Source organism: Nyctereutes procyonoides, unplaced genomic scaffold, assembly GCF_905146905.1.
Source record: "Nyctereutes procyonoides isolate TBG_1078 unplaced genomic scaffold, NYPRO_anot_genome, whole genome shotgun sequence".
Lineage (NCBI taxonomy): Eukaryota > Metazoa > Chordata > Mammalia > Carnivora > Canidae > Nyctereutes > Nyctereutes procyonoides.
Window position 1 is genome coordinate 12,928,152 of NW_026575144.1, and position 24,839 is coordinate 12,952,990.

Consider the following 24,839-nt stretch of genomic DNA (forward strand, 5'->3'; position numbering starts at 1 on the left):
TGTATATGCAAAATCTTAGATATATAGACATAGTAAAGTGAAGATTATTCACTTTACATAAGTTAAATACCCAAACTTAATATGTTTTTAAGCAAAGGTGAACCAATTAGCAAGCACAGCAATCCTTTTGGCAGAGTACCGGAAAAGCAAAAGAAATGAGCAAAATGCTGGTAGTTGCCAACATGGAGCCAGAGGGGCCGCTGGCTATCCCAGGGAGCAGGGAACAGCCGGCAGCAAAGGGACAATTTTAGCACTAAGCGCTACGAGCTCCAACAAAGAAAATGAGCTGCCATGTGCAATACAACTGCCAGCAAGCAATCCTACCATATAGCCACTATTTTGTCAGATAAATAGGCAGAAACATACTAAGAAATCACAGGAACATGGACACTTAAAGTTAAACGATTTTGTAAAAACTCTAGTCCAGCAATATCCTTTTACCAGTCAGGATATTAAGCCCAGAGATATTAAGCAACCTGAAAAGAAATGAATCTTACATTCATAAAGGAAATATACTTTGTAGGAGCACTGGCTCTGGATCAAGATTACCTGGGATTAAAGCTCAGTTCTGGTACTTCTCCTAGACTAACTTGGGAAAGTTAATGAAACTCTCTGAGCTTCATCTGCAAAAGAGAAATAATAGTACCCATAGCATAAGGTTCTATCAAGTGTAAACAAATGAAGATGAAAGTAACTATATAATTTATTGTTCCAACTGGGAACACCTCTAAGGGTGAAAGGCACTGCTGTTACTAATTATGGTGACAAAATAGTGTAAATGAGGACCCTCTGGGGGCAAACCATAATGTACTTTCCCAGAATGCATCTATTCCATAGATGGAGAGAAATCTACTGTGAGTTCTTGTCATGGTGATAAAATACAATTGCTTATTTCCTTGGAAATAAATATTATTACCTTCTAGGGAAGCCAAACATTCATTACTATGCCTTAAATTTCCTGCCAGAATAAGCCAATGTTAATATATGCTCAACACACAGCTTAGTATTGGCACATCTGGCAATTATCAATAACGCCACCAAGCAGTAATGACCCAATATTCTGCTATTTGCAAAACCAAATCACAGAAGCTCATGAAGATACAGACTGCCTTCTTTGTGTCATCATGATAGAACTGATGTGGAAGCGTACCTCCAAGGAGCCCACTGTCTTTGTTCTGCTCTGCTGAGCCATTCCTTTGGTTGGATGCTGCCAGCTTGGAAGTATTGATTGATTCTAATAGGGAGACAAATTCTAGGAAGTTGGATTCATTTGGTATTTGTCCTTCCTTAGCCTCTAGGTCAGATTTGGAAGTTGGCATTGTTTTTTCTTTATCGTTAATCACTTCTGTGGAACTTTTGCTCAAGAAGACATCTGTCCCACTGTCCACACTGAGAACCCGGGTGTGTCTCTTTTCATGGCTAGTTTTACAAGATGATGGATCAAGGTTAGCCTGGCTATCCCTCACCCCCTCAGACTCAGGGACCACTTGAGGTGTGAATGTGGAAGTTGTTTCACAGCAATCTCCTGGGGAAGGACTGCCATCCTTTGTGGCATGGCCCCCCTCCCCAGATTCATAGCCTGAACACTGATTGGATGATGCTTCCACCAACAATCTCTCTGGGGTCCTGTCACTTCCATTGCCTTCAGGACACATAGCACCCCCTCCCCCATCCCCAGAGAGCTCAAGGGTGATGACAGGAATTCTCATCTGCTCTGTGTTGGGAGGACTGGCCACCTCCAGGGCAGCTGGCTCAGCATCGGACTTTAAACCGGCCCTCTCAGTGCCAATGACCTTCAGGTGGAGGGAGCTTTCCAAGTCTGTCATGGAGTTGGGGGTACTGCTCATGGTGATGACGATTTTAATGGGTTCATGCAGACTCAGTGGGTCTCCAGGCTGAGAAGTATCGATAAGAGTGACAGCTACCTCACTGTCTGAGTAGTCCACTTCCTGGATCATGGTTGGGTCCACCTGCCGGGAGGCATCCAGTGGCTCGTGCACAGGTCTGGCAATAACAGTGTTGCACTGAGGGCAGCTGCTGCTCAGGCTGTCTGGAGGTGACTGGCTCTGCAACCGTTCCCGTAAGGAGCCCTGGGCATAGATCACAGGTTCTGGACTTAGAACTGAATTCTCACTACCCCAAGGCTGGAAAGAAACATCTGTTTCTAATAAGTCATACTGAGACAAAGACAAGTGTGGCAACTTCTTCAAGGCTTCTTTCTCAACTAAGCCACCCTCGGATCTGTGGCGGAAAGGGGGCTGCCCCTTGCCTCCTCTCTCCTTCCTTTTACTGCTGATTCGAGTTTCTGCCACAACTGGTTTCATGGGTACTGCTGGCGTGGTCGTGGTTTCTGGCACATCCTCTTCACAAGCCGGTAAGCTTTCCCTTTTAATACCAGGTGAGGTAGATGACACTGGTGCTACAGCTTGGTCTTCGGAGAGAATGACACCTGAAATAAACAGCAGGAACTTTATTAATTCCTGAAACAGATGAATAATGTCCCAGGGCAAGACCTCATAATAACAAAGCTAAAAGTAGCTCTAGCAATGCATGTGATTGGATGCTTATTTTTAAAATATCACCCCCACTGTGAAATTGCTCTTAAAATCTCTACATTTCTTGTCACCTGGGCCCTGTGGTGGCAGACTGGGCACAAGGACTATGCTGGGCCAAACCCTCCAAGAAGTTTCTGCAGCACTGAAACAAGGCCAAATTACTCCAACAGAGCTCTGTCAAAAATGTCTCTCCCTTAACAAGAAGACCAAGTTTCTAAATGCATACAGTACTGTATCAGAAGAGGTAGCCTTAAAGCAAGCTGAAGAATTGGAGAAAAGATACAAGAAAGGTCATTCACTTGGGGATTTAGATGGAGTTCCTATTGCAGTAAGAGACAACTTTAACACGCCAGGCATTGAGATAACATGTGCATCAAACATGCTGAAAGGTTATGTATCACCATGCTACATAGTTCAGAAGTTGTTGGATCAGGGAGCTGTCCTGATGGGAAAAACAAATTTAGATGAGTTTGCAATGGGATCTGGAAGCACAGATGGTGTATTTGGACCAGTTAAAAAAACCTGGAGTTATTCAAAACAATATAGAGAAAAGACGAAGCACAAGGCCCATGGTGAGAATGAGGATTCAAATTGGCTTATAACTGGAGGAAGCTCAGGAGGGAGCGTGGCAGCAATAGCAGCGTTTACAAGCTCTGCGGCTTTAGGATCAGATATAGGAGGATCCACCAGAAATCCAGCTGCCCACTATGGGGTTGTTGGTTTCAAACCAAGCTATGGCTTAGGTTCTCATCATGGTCTCATTCCCCTGGTGAATTCAATGGATGTGGAATCTTAACCAGAGGTATGGATGATGCAGAAGTTGTGTTGAGTATGCTAGCTGGGCATGACCCCAAAGATTCTACCACAATTCAAGATCCTGTTAAACCATTTACACTTCCCAGTTTGACAGATGTGAATAAACTATGTATAGGAATCCCAAAGGAATATCTTACTGCAGAACTATCAAGTGAAGTGCAATCTCTTTGGTCCAAAGCTGCTAACTTCTTTGAGTCTGAGGGGGCCAAAATAATTGAAGTGTCCCTGCCCCATCCCAGTTACTCAATTGTCTGCTACCATGTATTGTGTACATCAGAAGTGGCATCAAATATGGCAAGATTTGATGGGCTAGAATATGGCCACAGATGTGACATCAATGTGTCTACTGAAGCCATGTATGCTGCAACCCGGCGAGAAGGGTTTAATGATGCGGTGAGAGGAAGAATTTTCTCAGGAAATTTTTTCTTATTGAAAGAAAACTATAAGAATTATTTCATTAAGGCCCAGAAAGTGAGACAACTCATTGCTAATGATTTTGTGAATGTTTTTAACTCTGGAGTAGATGTCTTGCTGATTCCCACCACCTTAAGTGAGGCTGTCCCATACCTAGAGTTCATTAAAGAAGACAACAGAACACGAAGCGCCCAGGATGATATTTTTACACAGACTGTAAATATGGCAGGATTGCCAGCAGTGAGCATCCCTATGGCCCTCTCAAACCAAGGATTGCCAGTAGGACTACAGTTTATTGGATATGCATTTCGTGACCAGCAGCTTCTTACAATTGCTAAGTGGTTTGAAAAATAAGTAGTTTTCTGTTACTTAGCTTCAAGAACTAATGGATGATTGTTCATCAGTCTTTGAAATTGGAAAGTTAGCTTCTGTTTCTCTAAAACAGTAGTGATAAATATAGCATGCAAATTAAAATAACTTAAAGATTTTATATTCTAGAGAAGTCAGATATCTTGCTAAATTCCTATAATTTGGTTCATTGTCAACACAATCATTCCTTGGGATCACTTTTTAAAACTCTTGTGATATAGTTAATTAATAAGTCATCTGTCAGCATTTATTAAGTACCCACTAAGTGTAAAGTACAGGATTTTTCCATTAACACAAGATACATGTTCCTGAAAAATGATGCATTCTGCAAAAATGTTCATTAATAAGATCAGAGCTTAGAGTAAAAGTAAGCTTAAGGATAAGCCTCTCAAAACTTGTACAATCTTTGTAACCAAAGTGCTAATAAGAGCTGTAATTTGTACCTCCAGAGAGAACCTGAACAGCCAGGCAGATGGGCAATTCAACATGTGGTAGAGGCTGCCTCAGGGGATGTTAAAATGCGCAGAAACAATAAAATGGAAATACTTGCTTCTGAGTGCAGAACAAAAGAGTCTCTTCTGACTCTTCTGAGCTCTGAGCCCTGGAGGAAGTGCAACCTGCTGCGGCCCAGAGTCAAGCAAGACTGAGGGTGTGTCTCTCTGGGGAAGAGCCCAGGCGCAGACACTCTTTATTTCTCTAAAAATAGAGCTGCAATAACTGAAAACTTTCTCCTTTTTTGCTAAAGGTGAAAATTTTACTTCTGATATCCCAGAACCCCATGCCAAGGAACCAGAGCAATTCCATGTTACACTGACTTCATTTTCCTATTTACCACTCACAGATGAATTCACTGGTGTCCTAGAAACATTTTTGTAACCTAAGACACCATATTGGACTTGAAATTTGGTAGGTAGTGGAGCATGATTTTAGTGAGAAAGTTTCAAGATATACAAGTACATCCAATGTAAAAAACTTGTAGATAATTTGGTGAGGATGCCGAAGACAGAAAAGCCCATAGCCTCCTCCCTTACCCTGGATTCTCTATTCCTTATGGTTTCTTTATCCCCTTAGCTTACCTTTCTTTACAGGTGCTCTCGATTTGGGTCCCTTGAACCGAAAGAGACATTAACAATCTGTATTCAATTTGGAAAAAAAATTTATGAAAATCATACATTTACCTACTATAAAATTTCATCATTGGATTTGTCTTATCCATCATCATCCCGTGTTGATCAGGTCTTCTAATTTGGGACTTAGGTTACTGATAAGTGTAAATGGAAAGCTGAATTACTTTTTAATAAATTCAGATAAGTATAAGTGGAAAGCTGAATTACTTTTTAATAAATTCACTTTGTTTAGTAAGGAAAAAGTCTTTTCTAACTATGAAGTACATGAGGGGAGAATCTAAGTGGTGGAACCTTCTGCAGAGTCCCTGGAATGTTGCATCGTAGAAGTTAACCTGCCTGTTACTTTTTCATTAATAGTTTTCTCTCCTCCCAGGATCCTTCCACTCCCAAACACTCAGTCTGACAACATTTGTATCAAATCTTTCAGGCCCACTAGTCTTCTTATAAATCTTGATTCTGAATCCCTGAAAGAGGAAGAAATTCATAAAAGAGAACTGCATTATTTGATAACAAGGGAAAACCATCTTAGCTGAAGGAGCTAACATGATGTAAAAAGCAAACAAATGATAAAATCTTTGCCCCAGTCTTTTCTTAAGGTGTGTATAATATGAAATAAATTTTTTCAAAGAAAAAAATCTCTGCATTTAAAATAATAATTCAGACTTTTAGATTTTGCTGTTTTGTGGCCTTGGGAGGCAGACTGGTTTCAACATCATGTTTGAGACTTATTATCAGAAAGGTCCTGGTTCTTCTACTAACTAGTTATGTTACCTTGGACAAGTTATCTAATCCCTCTAAACCAAGATCCTCAACTGTGGTGTTATTGACATTTTGGACCAGATAAATCTTTGCTGTGGGGGCTGTCCTATGCATTGTAAGATGTTTAGCAGCATCTCTGGCCTCTTCCTACTCGATGCCAGTTGCAACTCTGTTCTCACTTATGACAATAGAAAATGCCTTCAGATATTATCAAACGTTCTTTGGGAGAAAAGCCTGCCAGTGGAGAACCACTGCTCTAATCTTCAACCTCCTATCTGCAAAATGGAATGCAATTATACTATCCTCTTAAGGCTGCGATGAGGATCTACAAGGAAAGACATGGAAAGTGCTAGGCCAAGGACTTGGCAATGGGCTTGCTGGGGCCTTGACCTGAGGACAATAAGAACCTCACACTTCTGACGTGATTCATATATTTTCAAAACATGTCTGAATTTTATCTGTAATGATTTATACTTATGACGGTGGCTGAAAGCGAGTTTCATCCTTCTCCCAGCTTGCCTGTATCTGTTAATGACCCTACCACTCCTTAAGCCTCTTAAGCTTAAAACCCTGGGGTAATCTTTTGGTTGTTCTTTCTTACCTAGCCTTATGATCATTCAACCAGTAAGTAGCCTCAGTTTTCATTCACTCTATCATGAAGAGTATTCTCTGGGGGCACAAGGAGCCCTAGAACAAGCCCTAGAACTCACTCTCCTCTGCCTTCAGGGGTACTTTGGTAGAAAGAATTGAGAGGCCCTGCCCTCCACTACTCTAGTCAGAAGACCTTCTCTGATTCTAGTGCAAACTCTGGACTTAAGTCTCCCACCAGGAATGTTCTTTCTCCTCACCCACTAAAGACCTCATTCAAGGTCTTTTTCATATCCCTCCTTCAACATGTAATTTCTCATGATCACCTAAACCAGAAATAAGCTCTCTTTTGCACTCCTTTAAGCAATTAATGTCTGTAGAACTAAATTTTACTTACCATAAACTTTTTAAACTATAGCTTTATTTATATAGATTTAAATTATCTTCCTAACTGGACTGTACAGAGTTCTAGAAAACAACCATAGTTTATACTCATCAAATCCTCCAAAGAAACTAGCCAATTATCTTATCCACACCCAAGAATGTTGGTTGATGATAACGAAGATTATTTTACTTTGTAGCAATCCTATGCAGGTTTTCCTACTGTACAGAGCAGATACTTTTCCATGGAAATAGAAGAACAGAAGAGTCAAGAAACTTGTCCAAGTTGACCATGCTACCGATGGAGCTGGGACTACAGCCCAGATCCTCTGAGTCCTAATCTGACAATCCTCTACTCCCTCACATGGCCCCTCTATCTGTAGATGGCTCTTTTACTTTGCCATCCAGATCTCAACTTAGATGTTGTCTCATCAAAGAGGCTTTCTATGACTACTCAGTATCAAGTACACTTGTTGAAAATGAATGAAAATATTGCAGGAGGAATCCAAACCACCAGGCAGGGCCTGAGGAACAGGATATTGGGTTGGATCTATAGGACATATTCATAAGGCATTTTTATTGCTTCACTACCTCCCATACCACACCACTGTGACTGTACAGATAGCAAGCCAATGGGACCATTTCCTGACCTACAAGATGAGAGGAAAGAGTACCCCAGGTTTTAAAACAAATATGGATTTAATGCAAAGACCCTGTGATGGGAACTCGTTTGGCACGTTTGAGAAAGAGAGAAAATGTCAATGAAGCTGAAGTAGAAAAGGTGAAGGGAGAAAGAGAGGAAGAAAGATCAGCAAGGCCAGCAGGGTCTAAAATATAAAAGAAAAGTATGGAGCTTAGGTTTTATTCTATGAATAATTTGAACCCTGCAGAAGTTTTTCAAAGGAGCACATGACCTGAATTAGGTTTTTAAAAAATAACCCTGCCTCCTGCATGAGGGGTAGACTGTGGTGAAGCATGAGAAAATCGGAAGAAGAGACCTTTTCTTGGGACACCTGGGTGGCTCAGTGGTTGAGCATCTGCCTTTGGCCCAGGTTGTGATTCCTGGGATCAAGTCTCCCATCGGATTCCCCACAGAGAGCCTGCTTCTCCCTCTGCCTATGTCTCTGCCTGTGTGTGTGTGTGTGTGTGTGTGTGTGTGTCTTTCATGAATAAATAGATAAAACCTTAAAAAAAAAGACCTCTTCTTTATAGAGAAAAAAAATTGAAGAAGAGAGACAGGAGAAGAGGCTATTACAGTTGATGAATAATGGTGTTTTGGACTTGGGTGGTTGTGGTGGACATGGAGAGAAATAGATAAATTTAAAATATATTTTGGAGTAGAACTGACAGTACTTGATGATAGATGGAAGCTAAGGGTAGTGAGGGACAGATAAACCAATGAGAACTGGATTTTAAAGCTTTGATAATGAGATTGGTGGTACGAGTGTTTATTGATAAGGAGAAAACCAAAGGAGATACAGATTTAGAGACAGCAATTGAGAGACCGAGTGGTGATCCATTTAATATGACTATTAGACATCTTATCCAGGAGGAAATAAGTGTAAGCAGCTGGATGCATGAGACTGAAATCCACACAGAGGTCAACACTGAAGAAACAGATTTACACACATAATCATATAGATGGTATTTAAAGCTAGATATGAGATTGTCAAGGGAGACCTGGTATCTAGAGAAGAGAAAGGGGCCAAAGACCAAAACCAAGGGTACTCTAGCGTTTAGATGTCAAACAACAGAGGAGGATCAATCAAAGGAAACTGAGAGGGAAGAGATTCAGGAAAATGCACTATTATGAAAGCCAAGAGAAGAAAGTTGGTCGCCCACAACTTATTACATATAAAAAAATAAAGCCATACTGTGGCCTATAAGTGGATCTTTTGTGAATAAATTAGCATGTCATATCTCAGTACCAGCTTAACCCTAAGCAAAAACGGCAAAATGAATTTCCTACCTGGAAAACCAAGAAAAATAGTTGGCCTAAAATGACTCCCCCAACATATTGCTTAGCAATGAAATCTAACCAAATATAGTCATTTGTTTTCTATCCTTGACACTTTAACTGTAAAAACATACTATATTACTAAAAAATATATATGTTAAAAACACCATGGCAAAAACTAAATGATTATGTCAATAGTTGTAAAAAAAAAAAAAAAGCCTTTGACAAAATCCAGTACCCTCTCATTAAAAAAACATTCAACAAACTAAGATTAGAAGAGAATTTCTTCAACCTGATACAGGCTATTTATGAAACACTCAAAACTAACATCATATGTAACGGTGAAAGACCTAATGCTTTCCCCATAAGATCTGAAACAAGGCAATGATGTCCACTCTCACAACATCAATAAACATTGTAATGGAAATTGTACACAGGGCACTTACTCAAGAAAAAGAAATAAAAGGCAACTAGATTGGAAAGGGAAAAGCAAAAGATCTCTGTTCACAGATATCATTCTGTACATAGAAAATCCTAAGGAATCCACTAAAGAGCTATTAGAACTAATAGACATTCAGGAAGTTTGTACAATATAAAATCCATGTTCAAAAATCAATTCTATTTCCATACATTAGCAATAGACAAGCTAAAATGAAATTAAGAAAATACCATTTTAACAGCATCTAAAAAAATAAAATACTTAGTAATAAATTTAACAAGAGTACAAAATACGTGCACTGAAGACTACAAAATATTGTCAAAAGAATCCAAAGATCCAAATAAATGAAAAGACATCCCGAGTTCATGGATTGGAAAACGTAATATTGTTAAGATAGCAATTCTCCTCAAATTTATCTACAGATTTAATATAATCTTTATCAATATCCCAGCTGTCTTTTTTTCAGAAATTGAGAGTTCACGTGAAAATGTACAAGACCCAGAATAAGCAAAATAAGTTGGAGGACTCACAGTTCCCAATTTCAAAGCTTATTACATAGCTACTGTAATCAAGATGGTGCGATGATGGCATAATGGTAGATATATAGACCAAAAGAACAGAAAATAAAGTCCAAAAATAAACCCTTATATGTACAGACAATTGATTTTCAACAGGATAGCAGGATGAGTTAGTGGGGGGGGGGGGGAAGTAGTCTGTTCAATGAATGATCCTGGACAACAAATAAACATTAAAAGAATCAAGTCAGACCCTTACTTCACATCACATCATACACAAAAATTAATTCAAAATGGATCATAGACCTGATTACAAGAGTTAACACTATAAAACTCTTAAAATAAAACATAGGAATGAATCTTCATGATCTCAGATTCAGCAATGGTTTCTTCTTACACATGACACCAAAAGCCCAAGCAACAATAACAACAAAAAACAATACAGTGGACTTCATTAAATTAAAAACTTCTATACTTTAAAAGATCTCAATAAGAAAGTGACAAGTCAACCCACGGAATGGGAGAAAATATTTGCAAATATATCTAATCAAGGACTTGTATCTAAAATATATAAAGAGGGATCCCTGGGTGGCGCAGCAGTTTGGCGCCTGCCTTTGGCCCAGGGCGCGATCCTGGAGACCCGGGATCAAATCCCATGTCGGGCTCCGGGTGCATGGAGCCTGCTTCTCCCTCTGCCTGTGTCTCTGCCTCTCTCTCTCTCTCTCTCTCTCTGTGTGTGACTATCATAAAAAAAATAATAATAAATAAAAAATAAAATAAAATATATAAAGAATTCTTACAACTCCTCAATAAAAAGACAATCTGATTAAAAAGTGGGCAAAAGACTTGAATAGACATTTCTCTAAAGACGATGATGATGAAACATCAATATCATTTGTCATTAGAAATATGACTAATTTCATGCAAATCCAAGCCATGTGAGATACCACATCACACCCACTAGAATGGTAATATTCAAACACAGTCAATAACAAGTGTCATCAAAGATGTGGAGAAATTGTGGCCTTCATATATTGATGATGGGAATATAAAATGATGCACCTGCTTTCTAAAACAATCTGGTATTTTCACAATATTAATTCTGCCAATCCATGAGCATGGAATATTTTTCCATCTCTTTGTGTCTTCCTCAATTTCTTTCAGAAGTGTTCTATAGTTTTTAGGGTATATTTTGAGAACCATTTGAATGGTAAATGGTTCTCCAACCTTTTATTTTCAGGTTGTAGGTGTCCTTCTGTGTTACCCAGGGCAATTTACACGTATAATGCAATCCCTATCAAAATACCATGGACTTTCTTCAGAGACTTAGAACAAATTATTTTAAGATTTGTGTGGAATCAGAAAAGACCCCAAACAGCCAGGGGAATTTTAAAAAAAGAAAACCATATCTGGGGGCATCACAATGCCAGATTTCAGGTTGTACTACAAAGCTGTGTTCATCAAGACAGTGTGGTACTTGCACAAAAACAGACATATAGATCAATGGAACAGAACAGAGAACCCAGAAGTGGACCCTGAACTTTATGGTCAACTAATATACGATAAAGGAGGAAAGACGATCCACTGGAAGAAAGACACTCTCTTCAATAAATGGTGCTGGGAAAATTGGACATCCACATGCAGAAGAATGAAACTGGACCACTGTCTTGCACCATACACAAAGATAAACTCAAAATAGATGAAAGATCTAAATGTGAGACAAGATTCCATCAAAATCCCAGAGGAGAACTCAGGCAACACCCTTTTTGAACTTGGCCATAGTAACCGGAGAAGGACAGTGTATGTTCTCATTCATTTGGGGAATATGAATAATAGTGAAAGGGAATATAAGGGAAGGGAGAAGAAATGTGTGAGAAATATCAGAAAGGGAGACAGAACATAAAGACTTCTAACTCTGGGAAATGAACTAGGGGTGGTGGAGGGGGAGGAGGGCGGGGGGTGGGGGTGAATGGGTGACGGGCACTGAGGGGTACACTTGACGGGATGAGCACTGGGTGTTATTCTGTATGTTGGTAAATTGAACACCAATAAAAATTAATTTATAAAATTAAAAAAAAAATAAAACAACAAAAAAAAAAAGAAAGAAATTTGCAAAAAAAAAAAATAAAAATAAAACAATCTGGTAGATCCCTGAATGGTGAAACAGAGAGTTACTATATGACTCAACAATGCCAGTCTTAGGTATATATCCAAGAAAATAAAAAACATTTTCTACACAACAACACTACAATGATTGTTCAGTGAAGTATTATTTATAATAGCCAAAAAGTGCAAAGATCCCAAAGTTCATCAACTGATAAATGGATAAATAAAACATGGTATAGCCATTTAAAGGAGTATAATTCGGCAATGAAATGAAATGAAGCACTGGTACAAGCTACAACCTAAATAAACTGTGAAAACATAATGCTCATTGAAAGGAGCCAGTCACAAGAGATCACACATTAGATGAAATGTCCAGAATGGGCAAATCCATAGACAGAAAATACATTGGTGGTAGCCTGGGGTTGGAAAAGATGGGAAGATTAAGGAATATGGCTAAGCAATCTGAGGTTTCTTATCAAGGTAATGAAAATATTCTGAAATTTATTGTGATGATGGACATACAGCTCTGTGAATATACTAAAAGCCCTTGAATTATATACTTTGAATGGGTGAATTATATGGCATCTGAATTATATTTGAATAGACCTGTTACAAAAAGAATGCCGTACCTTTTAACAATGAAAAGAATTGAATACTAGGATAGTGTATTATGAGATTGGTCTAAGAAAAAAAATTGTTTCAGTGCAGTGTTGTTGAAAAAACATTGGGTTTAGCAGTCAGTTGTGTGCCTAAATGCCACCTGTACAGTTGACATGTTATGACTCAGACTGAAATGATACGTGCAAAATCTCCACTGTAATTCCTAGCACAAGGAAGGAAGGAAGGAAGGAATTGTTTCAATTGGAATGGTGAAGTCAAAAGACCAGAACAGACATTGAAAGGATGTAAAGTAATGGTGTTTATAGCTTGATCTGGAATAAGTAGTCTAATAGAACAAAATAATGCATGCGTGTGTGTGTGTGAATAACTAGACATAAAATAACACTGTTACGAAAACTTGTGTGTAACTAAAATATTTGAAATTTAATGGTCACTTCATTTTGGTAGTAGTAATAGAAAAAAAGAATTTAAATAATCCTTTATACATTATTATCATAGAATTTAGCTAAGTAATGACAAAAGAAACTTCTTTTTAGATTTTCCTACTCAAGTGCTAACTTCAGCTGTTTTCTTGAAAATAAAATTTTACACTACTTTCAAAATTTAAATAGAGCATAAATTTCTCTTTGTAGTAGCACTACAAAAAAAAAAAAAAAAAACAGAATTGCAGAGAAAAGCGTAGTTAATTCAGGTCTCCAAAAGCTCTTTTCTCAATTTTCTGAAGGCAATCAAAAGATAATAAAATGAAATCTTTGTGGAAAAGGAAAATAAAAATCTGAGGGCTTAAGAGAAAGTTCCCAGAAAAAAAATTTGTAACCTGAAGGAAATGCAGTATACAGAATGCAATATCATTTCCTCTGTCCTTTTTCAGTGTGAGTACTAGAATAAAAAGTTTGTATGTCAATGGTGAATATATCCTGTTTTTTATCTGCTACTCTGAGCCGTATGAGATAAGCACAAACTGGAGAAAGGACAATGACTTATGATCCAATAAAATATTACAATTTAAAATTAGACACAGTGTACAAATTCTGATGAGAAAAAATCAAAATTAAGAGTTGAAGAATGAAGATGAAATAAAACTATGCAGTGTTAGGCACAGTTCATATTTTGAATTAATTCACCTGCATTCTGTTTCACAAAAAAATTCTTTATCACTTCACTGAAGATAATGCTGTGATAAAATATTAAGTGGTGATAATAAATACTCTACCTTTGAGATCTTCCACTGTTTCCTGGGCCGGCAACTCCTAAATAAATGGAAGAACAAAAATCAATATATGACTCAGCTCAGTGCCCATTTCCAGGCAGTCAGCAGACATGGAGCAGCAGCTACTAGTTTTCCAAATGGCACATAGGGAAGAGACTACACAGTGTTCATGCTGCAAAAGTCTCTAATAAAATGGATAGCAAAAATGAATACAAAATATAGGTACATGTAGATATTCAAGCAAGACCACTGTACTGTGATTAAAGGGTGTTTGATAATTAAGAAAGTAAAAAGGAGAGAGAAGAATGTGCTATTTTGTACTGCCCAATAAGGTTAATCTAGAGCAAAGGGGATTAATTGACTTCCCAGGAGAGAGGAGTGATTTAATGTCGAGTGGCGCCATTGATTCCAGGGGAAGACATGGCAAATATGGTGAATTAATGACAGACAGGGTGGGGGCTGTCAAGATCTGCTGATAGGTTCTTTTGGCCAGAGTGGCAGGCAGCTGGCAGAGGAGGGGTGAGGAGGAGCTGCTTCCAGCACACGACTGGTGTTTATGTCATGTTCAAGGACTCCCCTGGGGTCACTACACACTGTGAGATGTGGTACACCACAAGCACAAGGGCAGTATTGCTACCCTTGCATGTTCCCATTCCAGACGGGATCAACACTACACGACAAGTACAGAATGAAAGAGAAAAACACACTGACCAGTGGCCCAGATGAGTGATGAGAGTTTATACTTTGCCCTCTGGAGCTGCAGCGGAGGGGAGGTGTGGAAAGGTTTCGATGAGGCTCTTCTTTTTTGCCATTGTTAATCTGTCTGTTATTGCTAATGTATGTAAAAAACACAAAAGCAGTGATGTTATCAAATAGAACTATGCCTTCGATTCATCCCAAACCAATTCCTTTCCCCAGATTCTATTTTGTAATATTCACTGTATACAGATTTTGTTCTTAAGGGAGAATAATAAATATTGCTTTAAAATAAGACATGACCTCTTAAGGACCTCTCAGAAATAAGGGCAAGAATACTGACAATGACACTCAAGATCACTTTTAATATTTCAGTTCTGTGCAATGTATTACTTCTATATTAACAAACATAAATGTTCTTTTTGAAAATACTGTGGCATGCAGTAAGCACTTAAATGACAAAATAAAAATGCTAAAATAAAATATTTTGCTGCTAGGCCTAATGCAAATAATTCCAGAGCATGGTATGAGATCACATTAATAGTTAAACCATCTTGATTATCAATATCAATTTTATACTTAAGTGTATGCTTCAGTAGAAAAAAATACACATATTTGTGTCTGCCTATGCTTGTGTATTTTCATAAACAAAATTTTTCATAAACAAAATTTAACCAAAACTAAAACATTTAAATTATGAACTGACACGTTAACAGAAACATTACCTTGGGATTTTGTGATTAGTTATATGTTCCTTGTTGGCCTCTTTGTCTTTATTTAGTTTTTCTTTCTTTCTGGAGGGCCTCTGCTGAATTACTTCTCCCTTATCAAACATGAGGTGTAGGCGATAACTGACCAATTTGATTATTGTGAAGAATACAGTCACTGAACTGCAGTAAAAAAATGCAATGATAGCATTTGGAGGAAAAGCCTAAAGAAGATAAAAGAAAGAAAAACTTCATTCATTTGCAGGATTATCTTTTGTTTTTCAGTCTAAAAGCATTGTTGGACTACTCACTGAATACAAATTGGGCAAGATTTCAAATTCTATTGGCTTTACAACTTTTTCTGGTTGTGATACCTGAGAAGAAAGAGCTGCTATCTTTTTATCTTTTTAAAAAAATCTTTCTTGTTTCTCAGATTCTGGTACTAGTTGCATTGGAGATCAACATTTCATTTGCAGGCAGTAACCCCACAGAACAAAAGGTGTTTTACAGTGAGCCCTTCCATGTTCTACTAGTTCTTTTCTACAGCCTGATCTGACCTTCCTGCACATCTGCTTTCAGCAAAGCCAGGAGAAAGGCCTTTGAGATTCTGTTTCTGTCAACAAAACACAAAAAGCCTTGTTTAGAACAGAGGAAAGAAGGAAAGAGAAAGGTTAATGTAATATCCCCTCCCTTCCTTCCTTTCTTCCTTCCTTTCTCCCTCCCTCCTTTCCTTCTTCTTTCCTTCTTTCCTTCCTTCTTTCCTCCCCCCCTTCCTTCCTTGTTTCCTTCCTACTACCCAACAGGAGAGTAGGGAAGGAAAGAAGGAAGGAAGGAATATTCTGTTGGGTTAACACCATCAAGCCATTTATTTCCCTAGTGGTTTGACGGAGGCAAGGGGCCACAAAAAGGTACACTGCTTCTAAAAGGAAGAAGGATATTGACATTAGTGTAGAAGGATCTGAGCATAGATATCCTGGTGAAGGTCAGTTCAATTCTGTCCAATCCTCTCAAGAAACAAAAAGAATCATTGGGATCCATGCAATTGTCCCACTCTATAGGATCCCCCACATACCTTCCTAGTTCTCTCCCAGGACCATGGATGATTATAGGTTCTCTAGTCCTTCCTAAACCAATTTCTTATCTTTGGAGATTGAAATAGATCCCAGTGTCTCAAGATTATATAAAAGACAGCCTCCATAAAAAGCAAGATCCTTTTATCAATGCACATCGCTGAAGGATCTCAAGAAATCCAGTGATAAGTATAGACTCTCCTTTGACCTGGAACCTGCTAGGCCTGTAGACAACATGGCCCAGTCCAAGTCTGCTCCCAAGTAGCCTGTGCACATGCCACGGTCCCATGATAATCCATCATCTAGGTAAGACCATTCCAAAAACAACATAGCCAAACAAAAAGAATAAAGAAAGAGAAAAACTATTAACAACAAGTAAAGCTGAAATGAATTTTCATCATCACTCAATTGCTTTTACTTTATGGGGAAAAGGTCCACATATAAATATAAATTAATAAGTGAATGAAAGATTTATTAAATAAAATAGATGATAGATTAGATAGATAGATAGATAGATAGATAGATAGATAGAAGAGAGGGGGAGAGAGAGAGAGAAATAAAGTCGGGTTACCTACCTGGAAGCAGATAAGTTTCCCATTTACACACATACCTCCTAATTAGAAGTTATGATGAACTTCAAGCAATACAAAGAGAAATTAAAAGAGAAAGAGCGATAGGGGCCACAGTCTCCAATGTTTTTCCTTTTTTCTTTTTTTAAGATTTTATTTATTCATTCATGAGAGAGAGAGAGAGAGAGAGAGAGAGAGAGAGAGAGAGAGGCAGAGACACAGGCAGAGACACAGGCAGAGAGAGAAGCGGCTCCACGCAGGGAGCCCAATGTGGGACTAGATGCTGTGTCTTCAGGATCAGGCCCTGGGCTGAAGGCGGTGCTAAACCGCTGAGCCACCCAGGCTGCCCTCCAATGCTTTTTCTTAACATGTCTGCATATTTCAGGTCTAAAAATACTTACGGTAAAGCTAGAGAATGAGTTTGAAGAAACTAATACAGGAAGAATAAAACCCAGAAAATGTCCTGAGAATAAATTAGCACACTATCATATACAAACTATATTCAAAAGTTGTTTAAATTATAATATAATTTGCATTTCATAGTACTCTGATTAGCAGAGACCCCAGAGAAATGTGTTCACAGCCTCCCTTGCAGTCAGGCCAGGGCCATGTGACTACTTTTGGCCAAAGGACCAAGAGGGGAAATGGCTGGTGTTACTTCTAAGCTGAGATAGTTAGGAGGTAGGTGCCTCTTCCATCCCACTGTTCTCTTTAAATATTATTTTTTTTATTTTTATTTATTTATGATAGTCACACAGAGAGAGAGGCAGAGACACAGGCAGAGGGAGAAGCAGGCTCCATGCACCGGGAGCCCGGCGTGGGACTCGATCCCGGGTCTCCAGGATCGCGCCCTGGGCCAAAGGCAGGCGTTAAACCGCTGCGCCACCCAGGGATCCCCCACTGTTCTCTTTAGTTGACAATCTCAGAGGCTGTGTTTCTTAGATATCCATTTGCAAGATGACAGAACTTCCTTCAGCCTGGGTATCTGGGTGACTCTGGGACAAGGCCCTTACAGACCTGAGAGACACATGTACTAGAAGTGAGAAAAAAAAAATCCTTTGACTCATTAAACCACTGAAATTCAGGGTTTTGCCTGCTGTGGAAGCCAGCACTGATTAACCTAATATGGGGGGTTCCATTTCCATGAGGAAGATTCCATTCAAATTATAGGTATTGAGAAGAGAATACCAAGGAAGGTGAGAGAGAAAAGACTACATATGGATACTGGGATAATTCATTTTGAAAAAAAAAGAGGTACTATTTTTCAGTTTACCCTCATAAATATGGATTATAGGATTGGCTTGGTAGTGTTTAAATGAAGAGAAAGCAAGAAATTATGAGGTTTAGTATGTAGTTTGCAACCCACACAAGAAAAGATCCTTGCCTCATCTTTATGAAGGTCTACTGGGACTTTGTCACATCCCCAGAAAGCCCACAGACCTTACCAGGCCATAGTGAAAGACAGTGATTTTACTGAAAATTTCCAGGGAGAGAGGAAAAGTTTTACAACATGCTACAGATGGCACATTATTCCTCCCAAAATTCCCTGATCTCACTTAAAGCCTCTTCCTTCAGAAGACCCTGCAAATAGAATCTAGAATCCTCCCAAATATCCCTTTTTAAATGCCCTGTAATTAATCTCAGCTCAGACTCCTCCAATTTCCAGGGACATCACTGAAAATTACTTTCAAGGCCATTTTACTGCTGACATTATGCTCAGTCAACAAAAGATCCCCAGTTTCTAGCATTTTCTGTTCTTGTAAGTATGATTGCAAGGAAAGGAGGAGGATTTGGGAAGAAATGTCTTGTGGATGAGCAGTTTTTAATCGACTTTTAACTTATATAACAGATTTCCCTCAACTCCCACCCTATATTAGGTATATTCAGATTCTGAATACAGGTTTATTTGTTTCAAGGGAACTCACAATATTTTCTTTGTTTCCATGAACTTATCATTTTAACACATTCTAATGAACAATAAGAGACAATATTTTTCAAAATTATATCCTTGTCCATAGAAATGCTTTATGTTGTTCTCTGACACATTATTAAGATAACTAGTATAAGGGGTTTCATGGATGGCTCAGCGGTTTAGTGCCTGCCTTCAGCCCAGGGTGTGATCCTGGAGTCCCAGGATCGAGTCCTGCATCAGATTCCCTGGATGGAACCTGCTTCTCCCTCTGCCTGTGTCTCTGCCTCTCTCTCTCTCTCTCTCTCTCTCTCTCTCTCTCTCTCTCTCTTTCTCTCTCTGTGTGTGTCATGAATAAATAAAATCTTTAAAAAATATATAACTAGTATAATAACTCATTTCACCAAACTTTTTCTGATAAAGTTTCAAGAAAAACAACATGCTGTTATCAACTAAGCAATTACAAATAGTCATTTGCACTTCTCACAAAACTAGATTTCTTGGGATTTGGCGCCATCTAGAAGTATCTGTGTGAACAACTAAATCCCCTACAGTCCCCTCAGGTGGAACCTACCTCTGTTCCTTGAGGTTCATAGCTCAGCCTCTCTCATAGAGTGTATGCCCTCTTTTAAATATGTTTATTGTGGTAAAATATATATAACATTAAAATTTACCATTTTAACCATCTTTAAGTGTGCAGTTCAATGGCATTCAGTACATTCACATTGTTGTGCAACCATCACCACTATCCATCTCTGGAACTTCTTCATCCTCCAATCTGAAAGTTTAAACCCATTAAAATAATAACTCCCCATTTCCTTCCCCCCCCCCAGCCCCTGGCAACCAATATTCTATTTTCTGTCTCTAAGAATCTGATTCTTCTGGGTACTTTATATCATTGGAATCATACAATATTTGTCCTTTGGTAACTTGATTATTTCCCTTCCTATAATGTTCTCAGGGTCCAGCTATATTGTAGCTTGGGTCAGATTTTCTTTACTTTATAAGGCTAAATAATGTTGCATTCACTTGTTACATATTTTGTTTAACCATTCATCTGTTGATGGACATTTGGATTGTTTCCACAGTTCAGTTATTGTGAATAGTGCTGCTACGAACATGAGTGTGCAAATATCTCTTCAAGACTCTGCTTTTAATCCTTTTGGATACATATCCAGAAGTGGAATTGCTGGATAAACTAGCAATTCTATGTTTAATTGCTTGAGGAACTCCATATTGTTTTCTGTACTAGCTGTGCCATTTTATACCACTCTGGCTTTTAACTTTAGGCTAATGGGTTATTACTGTCCATCTCTTGAGTAGCCTAGAGAGATCAATAATCTAACTGAGTGCTATCTATAATAATGCTGGTGTTCAGTGAGAATAAACCACTTCTGAGGGTTTCCACGTGCAGACATAAAGAAGAGCACTCTTGGGGGTTCAACTTTTATCAATGTGTATTTCATAAAGGTACTTCATCAATCTACTTTCACAAACTAATTTTGAAGAAGCCTTCTGGAAATTATTTTTTTCATCTTAAAAATGAGGAAGCTGAAACACAAGTGAGTCATACTTCCAAAGTTGATAAGTACATGCGTCTCCTCTCACCTGGAAGCTACTTACCTAGCCATTTCAATGACCTGACAGAGAACCAAGGACTAGGAAGAAAAGATTTTTGAAATGTCTTCTGGGCAGTCAAGGCACACCACTGTTATAGAGAAACTCCTCTCCACTCCTATGGTTTCTGTAGGAAAGGGAACTGTTCCCTCTACATGCTGACCTCTTTGTGCTTCTGGCTCTTTCCTCAGGGATTTTTGACCAGTATTTTGGGGAAGCAGGAATTGGGCATGCCATCTCTCCTGTCTCAGGACCCAACTCTGATCGAGGTGGTGTGTGTCTGTGCAGCATCTCTCCATACTACAAGGTTCCAGCATCTGTCCTAAGTCAGAGAGGCTCAATGCTTTCCACACTGTCCCTGAATAGCTAGATAAGTTTCCACGACTCTGGGGTTCATGTTTAGGAAGTTCACCTACCTGCAGATATAACACACTTCCAAATAATAACTAAATTTGCAATAAAGGTGATACCTGAACTCCATCTGTTTGATTACAGCCTCCTTCAAGTAGCTCAGAAAAAGGAGGTGCTATTTACTGGACTGCCAAGTCTATGTACGAAGGTTACGACCTTGAGATTACTCAGAGCATCAGTTGGAAGCTTTGTGCTCTTACTCTAGGCATAATTTACTTATGTGGCACAAAATATGCCTAATGGTATCCTAGCCCAGAGCAGGAATTAGAAGGAGAAATGATGAATAAATAGAAGTAACCACAATAATGTAACAAGACATGCCTAATGACAGTGTAAATAGTGTTGGAAAAGTACCAAAAAAAAATGAAAAAGCAAGTCACTTATGTAATCACTTTCTGAAACACAAACACTCTTCAGCTATCTCTGAGGACATTACTACAAAAACATAAGATATGTAGGAGTACAAAGAAAATGTTCAATGATATTCAATATACAATCAGAGAATGCAGGGAAATGTAAAACTATCAATGTGGTTAAAGCAAATTGAATTTTCATGCTTTAAGGTTAAGATTCAAGTAATTTAGAAAATGTTTTTACTCAGACTACGTGGCTTAACGAATAAGGCATCATTAACCTGCTAAACATAACACTTTTGTTGTTTCTGACATTTATGCACCATCAAGGAGTGTTCAGATGGCTCTTCTGTGTGCCAGCATATTCTCTCTGGCTGTAAGGAACTGCCCCGTGTGGGTATCTGTGTCATCTGGGGCAGAAACAGGCTTTGGAACCTCCTCATCAAATCTCCGGTAGCCTAACCAGCTCACGGCTATTAGAAGATCCTAGGTTAGAGCAGGCCGGGTGGCTCAGAGGTTTAGCGCCGCCTTCAGCCCAGGGCGTGATCCTGGAGACCCAGGATCGAGTCCCACATCGGGCTTCCTACATTGAGCCTGCTTCTCCCTCTGCCTGTGTCTCTGCCTCTCCCTCTCTCTCTGTGCCTCTCACAAATAAATAGATAAAATCTTAAAAAAAAAAGATCCTAGGTTATTCTAAAAAGACAGGGTACAGACTCAACAACTGAGTTGCTTTATCTGCTTCAGAGGTAAGAGAGATCCCCTCTTGTTCATGATTTAGTCAAATTAGGAGAGAAGAGCTTTGTCCATCTGACTATCCATTCCTCATTCATTCATTCATTCATTCAGTAGACATATGTGAAGTGTTATGTCAAAGCATTAGTCCCAATGACTTCATTCAGGTAGGATTTTTGAGTCTTATCTAAGTAAACTATAACTCCCTTGGAAGAGGAAAAAATCAGGCCACAAGATAGAGAAGTACAATCATTTTTCTGCATTTATATACATGAAGGGATTTACAGGTTTTCACATCTTAAATAACAGTTCTTGAAGTTCCATTATGAAAAAACAACAAAAACCACATTTAATACTTTCTCAGAAAATCTGGAACTTAGTATTTTATATTGAAACTAGAATGAGCTCAGCAGTATCCTCCACAGGATACTGGGAATGTGGTCAAGAACTCCTGGAGGCAGACGGCATTGGAAACTTCTGACAGAATAGGGGAGGGAGCCCTCCATGCAGCACCCTCAGAAGTAGGCCAGCCTTGCAAAATATTACTGGCCAAAAAATGGTGAAGTGAGTAGAATCAAGAAATATGACTGGTTCCCAAAAAACAGCCCTACTTGTATCTCTATCTTACAAAGTAAGATGAAGAAAAAGAAGAATATCACACGTTCTCTTGGGCCTGCTACTTGACTGCATTTGGGTCTGCTTGTCTGTTTATCAGATCTGCTCTGATTTCTTTGAGCTCCTGGGCCTCTTGCTTTGTGTGCAGCTTTCATGAGGGTAATGCTGGATACAGAAATGGCAAATGTTTGGATTGACAAGGCAATGCTACAGGGAATGATAAGACAGAAAAACAGCTGAAGGTTGCACAGGTAGATGTGAGGTAGGGGCACTAAAATGAGAATCTCTGTGGCTCTGACTGCTTTGAAAACCATTTAGAAAGCTGGTACCTGTAAGATATCAATCTCATTACAATTGCACCAAAAATCATAAGATACCTAGGAATAAACCTAACCAAAGAGGTAAAGGATCTGTACTCTAAACACTACAGAACACATATCAAAGAAATCGAGGAAGACACAAGGAAATGGAAAAATTCTCCATGCTCATGGATTGGAAGCATAAATATTGTTAAAATGTCTATGCTACCCAGAGCAATCTACGTATTCAGTGCAATCTCTATCAAAATACCATCAACATTTTTCAGAGCTGGAACAAATAATCCTAAAATTTGCATGGAACCAGAAAAGACCTCGAATAGCCACAGGAATGTTGAAAAAGAAAACTAAAGCTGGGGGCATCACAATGCCTGAGTTCAAGCTTTATTACAAAGCTGTAATCATCAAGACAGTGTGATACTAGCCCAAAAACAGACACATAGATCGATGGAACAGAATGGAGGATCCAGAAACGGACCCTCATCGCATGGTCAACTAATCTTCGAAAAAGTGGGAAAGAATATCCAGTGGAAAAAGGACAGTCTCTTCGATAAATGGTAGGGGGGAAATTGGACAGCCAGATGCAGAAGAATGAAACTGGACCACTTTCGTACACTATACATAAAGATAAACTCAAAATGGATGAAAGACCTAAATGTGAGACAGGAATCCATCTAAATCCTAGAAAAGAACACAGGCAGAAACCTCTTTGATCTCAGCTGGAGCAACTTCTTTAGACATGTCTAAAAAGCAAGAGAAATAAAAGAAAATGAACTACTGGGACTTCATAAAGATAAAAAGCTTCTGCACATAAAAAAAACCTTCTGCACAGCAAAGGAAAGAGTCAACAAAACTAAAAGGCAATGTACAGAATAGGAGAAGATATTTGCAAATGACATATCAGAGAAAGGGCTAGTCTCCAAGATCTATCTATAAAGAACTTCTCAAACTCAACATCCAAAAAATAAATAATTTAGTCAAGAACTGGACAGAAGACATGAACCGGTATCTCTCCAAAGAAAACATACAAATGGCCAACAGGCACATGAAAAAAAATGTTCCACATCACTTGGCATCAAGGAAATACAAATCAAAACCACAATGAAATGCCACCTCACAACAGTCAGAATGGCTAAAATGAACAAGTCAGGAAATGACGGATGTTGTTGAGGTTGCAAAGAAAGGGAAACCCTCCTACACTCTTGGTGGGAATGTAAACTGGTACAGCCACTCTGGAAAACAATACAGAGGTTCCTCAAGAAGTTAAAAATAGAGCTGCCCTATAACCAGCAATTGCACTACCAACCCAAAGATACAACTATAGTAATCCAAATGGGCATCTGCACCCCTATGTTCATAGCAGCAATGTCTACAATAGCCAGAAAGAACCAAGATGTCCATCGACAGATGAATGGATTAAGAAATGTGTGTGTGTGTGTGTGTGTGTGTGTAAAGTAAGATGAACAAAAAGAAGAATACCACACGTTTTCTTGGGCCTGCTACTTGATTGCATTTGGGTCTGCTTGTCTTTCACTGAGAGACAATATATATATGCTATATAATATTACTCAGCTATCAGAAAAGATGAATACTAACCATTTATATTGACCTGGATGGAACTGGAGGGTATTATGCTGAGTTAAGTAACTCAATCAGAGAAAGACAATTATCATATGATTTCACTCATACATGGAATATAAGAAACAGCATAGAGGATCATGGGGAAGGGAAGGAAAACCTAATGGGAAGTCATCAAAGAGGGAGAACAAAATGAGACTCTTAACTATAGGAAACAAACTGAGGGTTGCTGGAGAGGTGGGGGAAGGAGGATGGGGTAACTGGGTGATGGGCATTAAGGAGGGCATGTGATATGATGAGCACTGGATGTCATATGCAACTGATAAATTATTGAACACTACATCTGAAACTAATGATGCACTAGATGTTGGCTAACTGAATTTAAATTTTAAAAAAGAAAGAAAGCTG

At 38.8% G+C, this 24,839-nt stretch overlaps 1 protein-coding gene and 1 pseudogene across 1 annotated transcript in view; one reads left to right on the forward strand and one right to left on the reverse strand.

Moving 5' to 3' along the window:
* PCNX2 (pecanex 2) overlaps positions 1-24,839 on the reverse strand; it is a 291,225-nt gene that overhangs the window by 245,626 nt on the left and 20,760 nt on the right. Inside the window, exons 2-5 of the mRNA XM_055308988.1 lie at positions 15,279-15,484; positions 14,569-14,689; positions 13,861-13,897; positions 1,151-2,449 (exon numbers count right to left, since the gene is read on the reverse strand). Coding sequence (XP_055164963.1) covers positions 1,151-2,449; positions 13,861-13,897; positions 14,569-14,689; positions 15,279-15,484 — 1,663 coding nt within the window. The remainder of the gene's footprint in view (positions 1-1,150; positions 2,450-13,860; positions 13,898-14,568; positions 14,690-15,278; positions 15,485-24,839) is intronic.
* Positions 2,662-4,233, forward strand: LOC129499252 (glutamyl-tRNA(Gln) amidotransferase subunit A, mitochondrial-like; annotated as a pseudogene).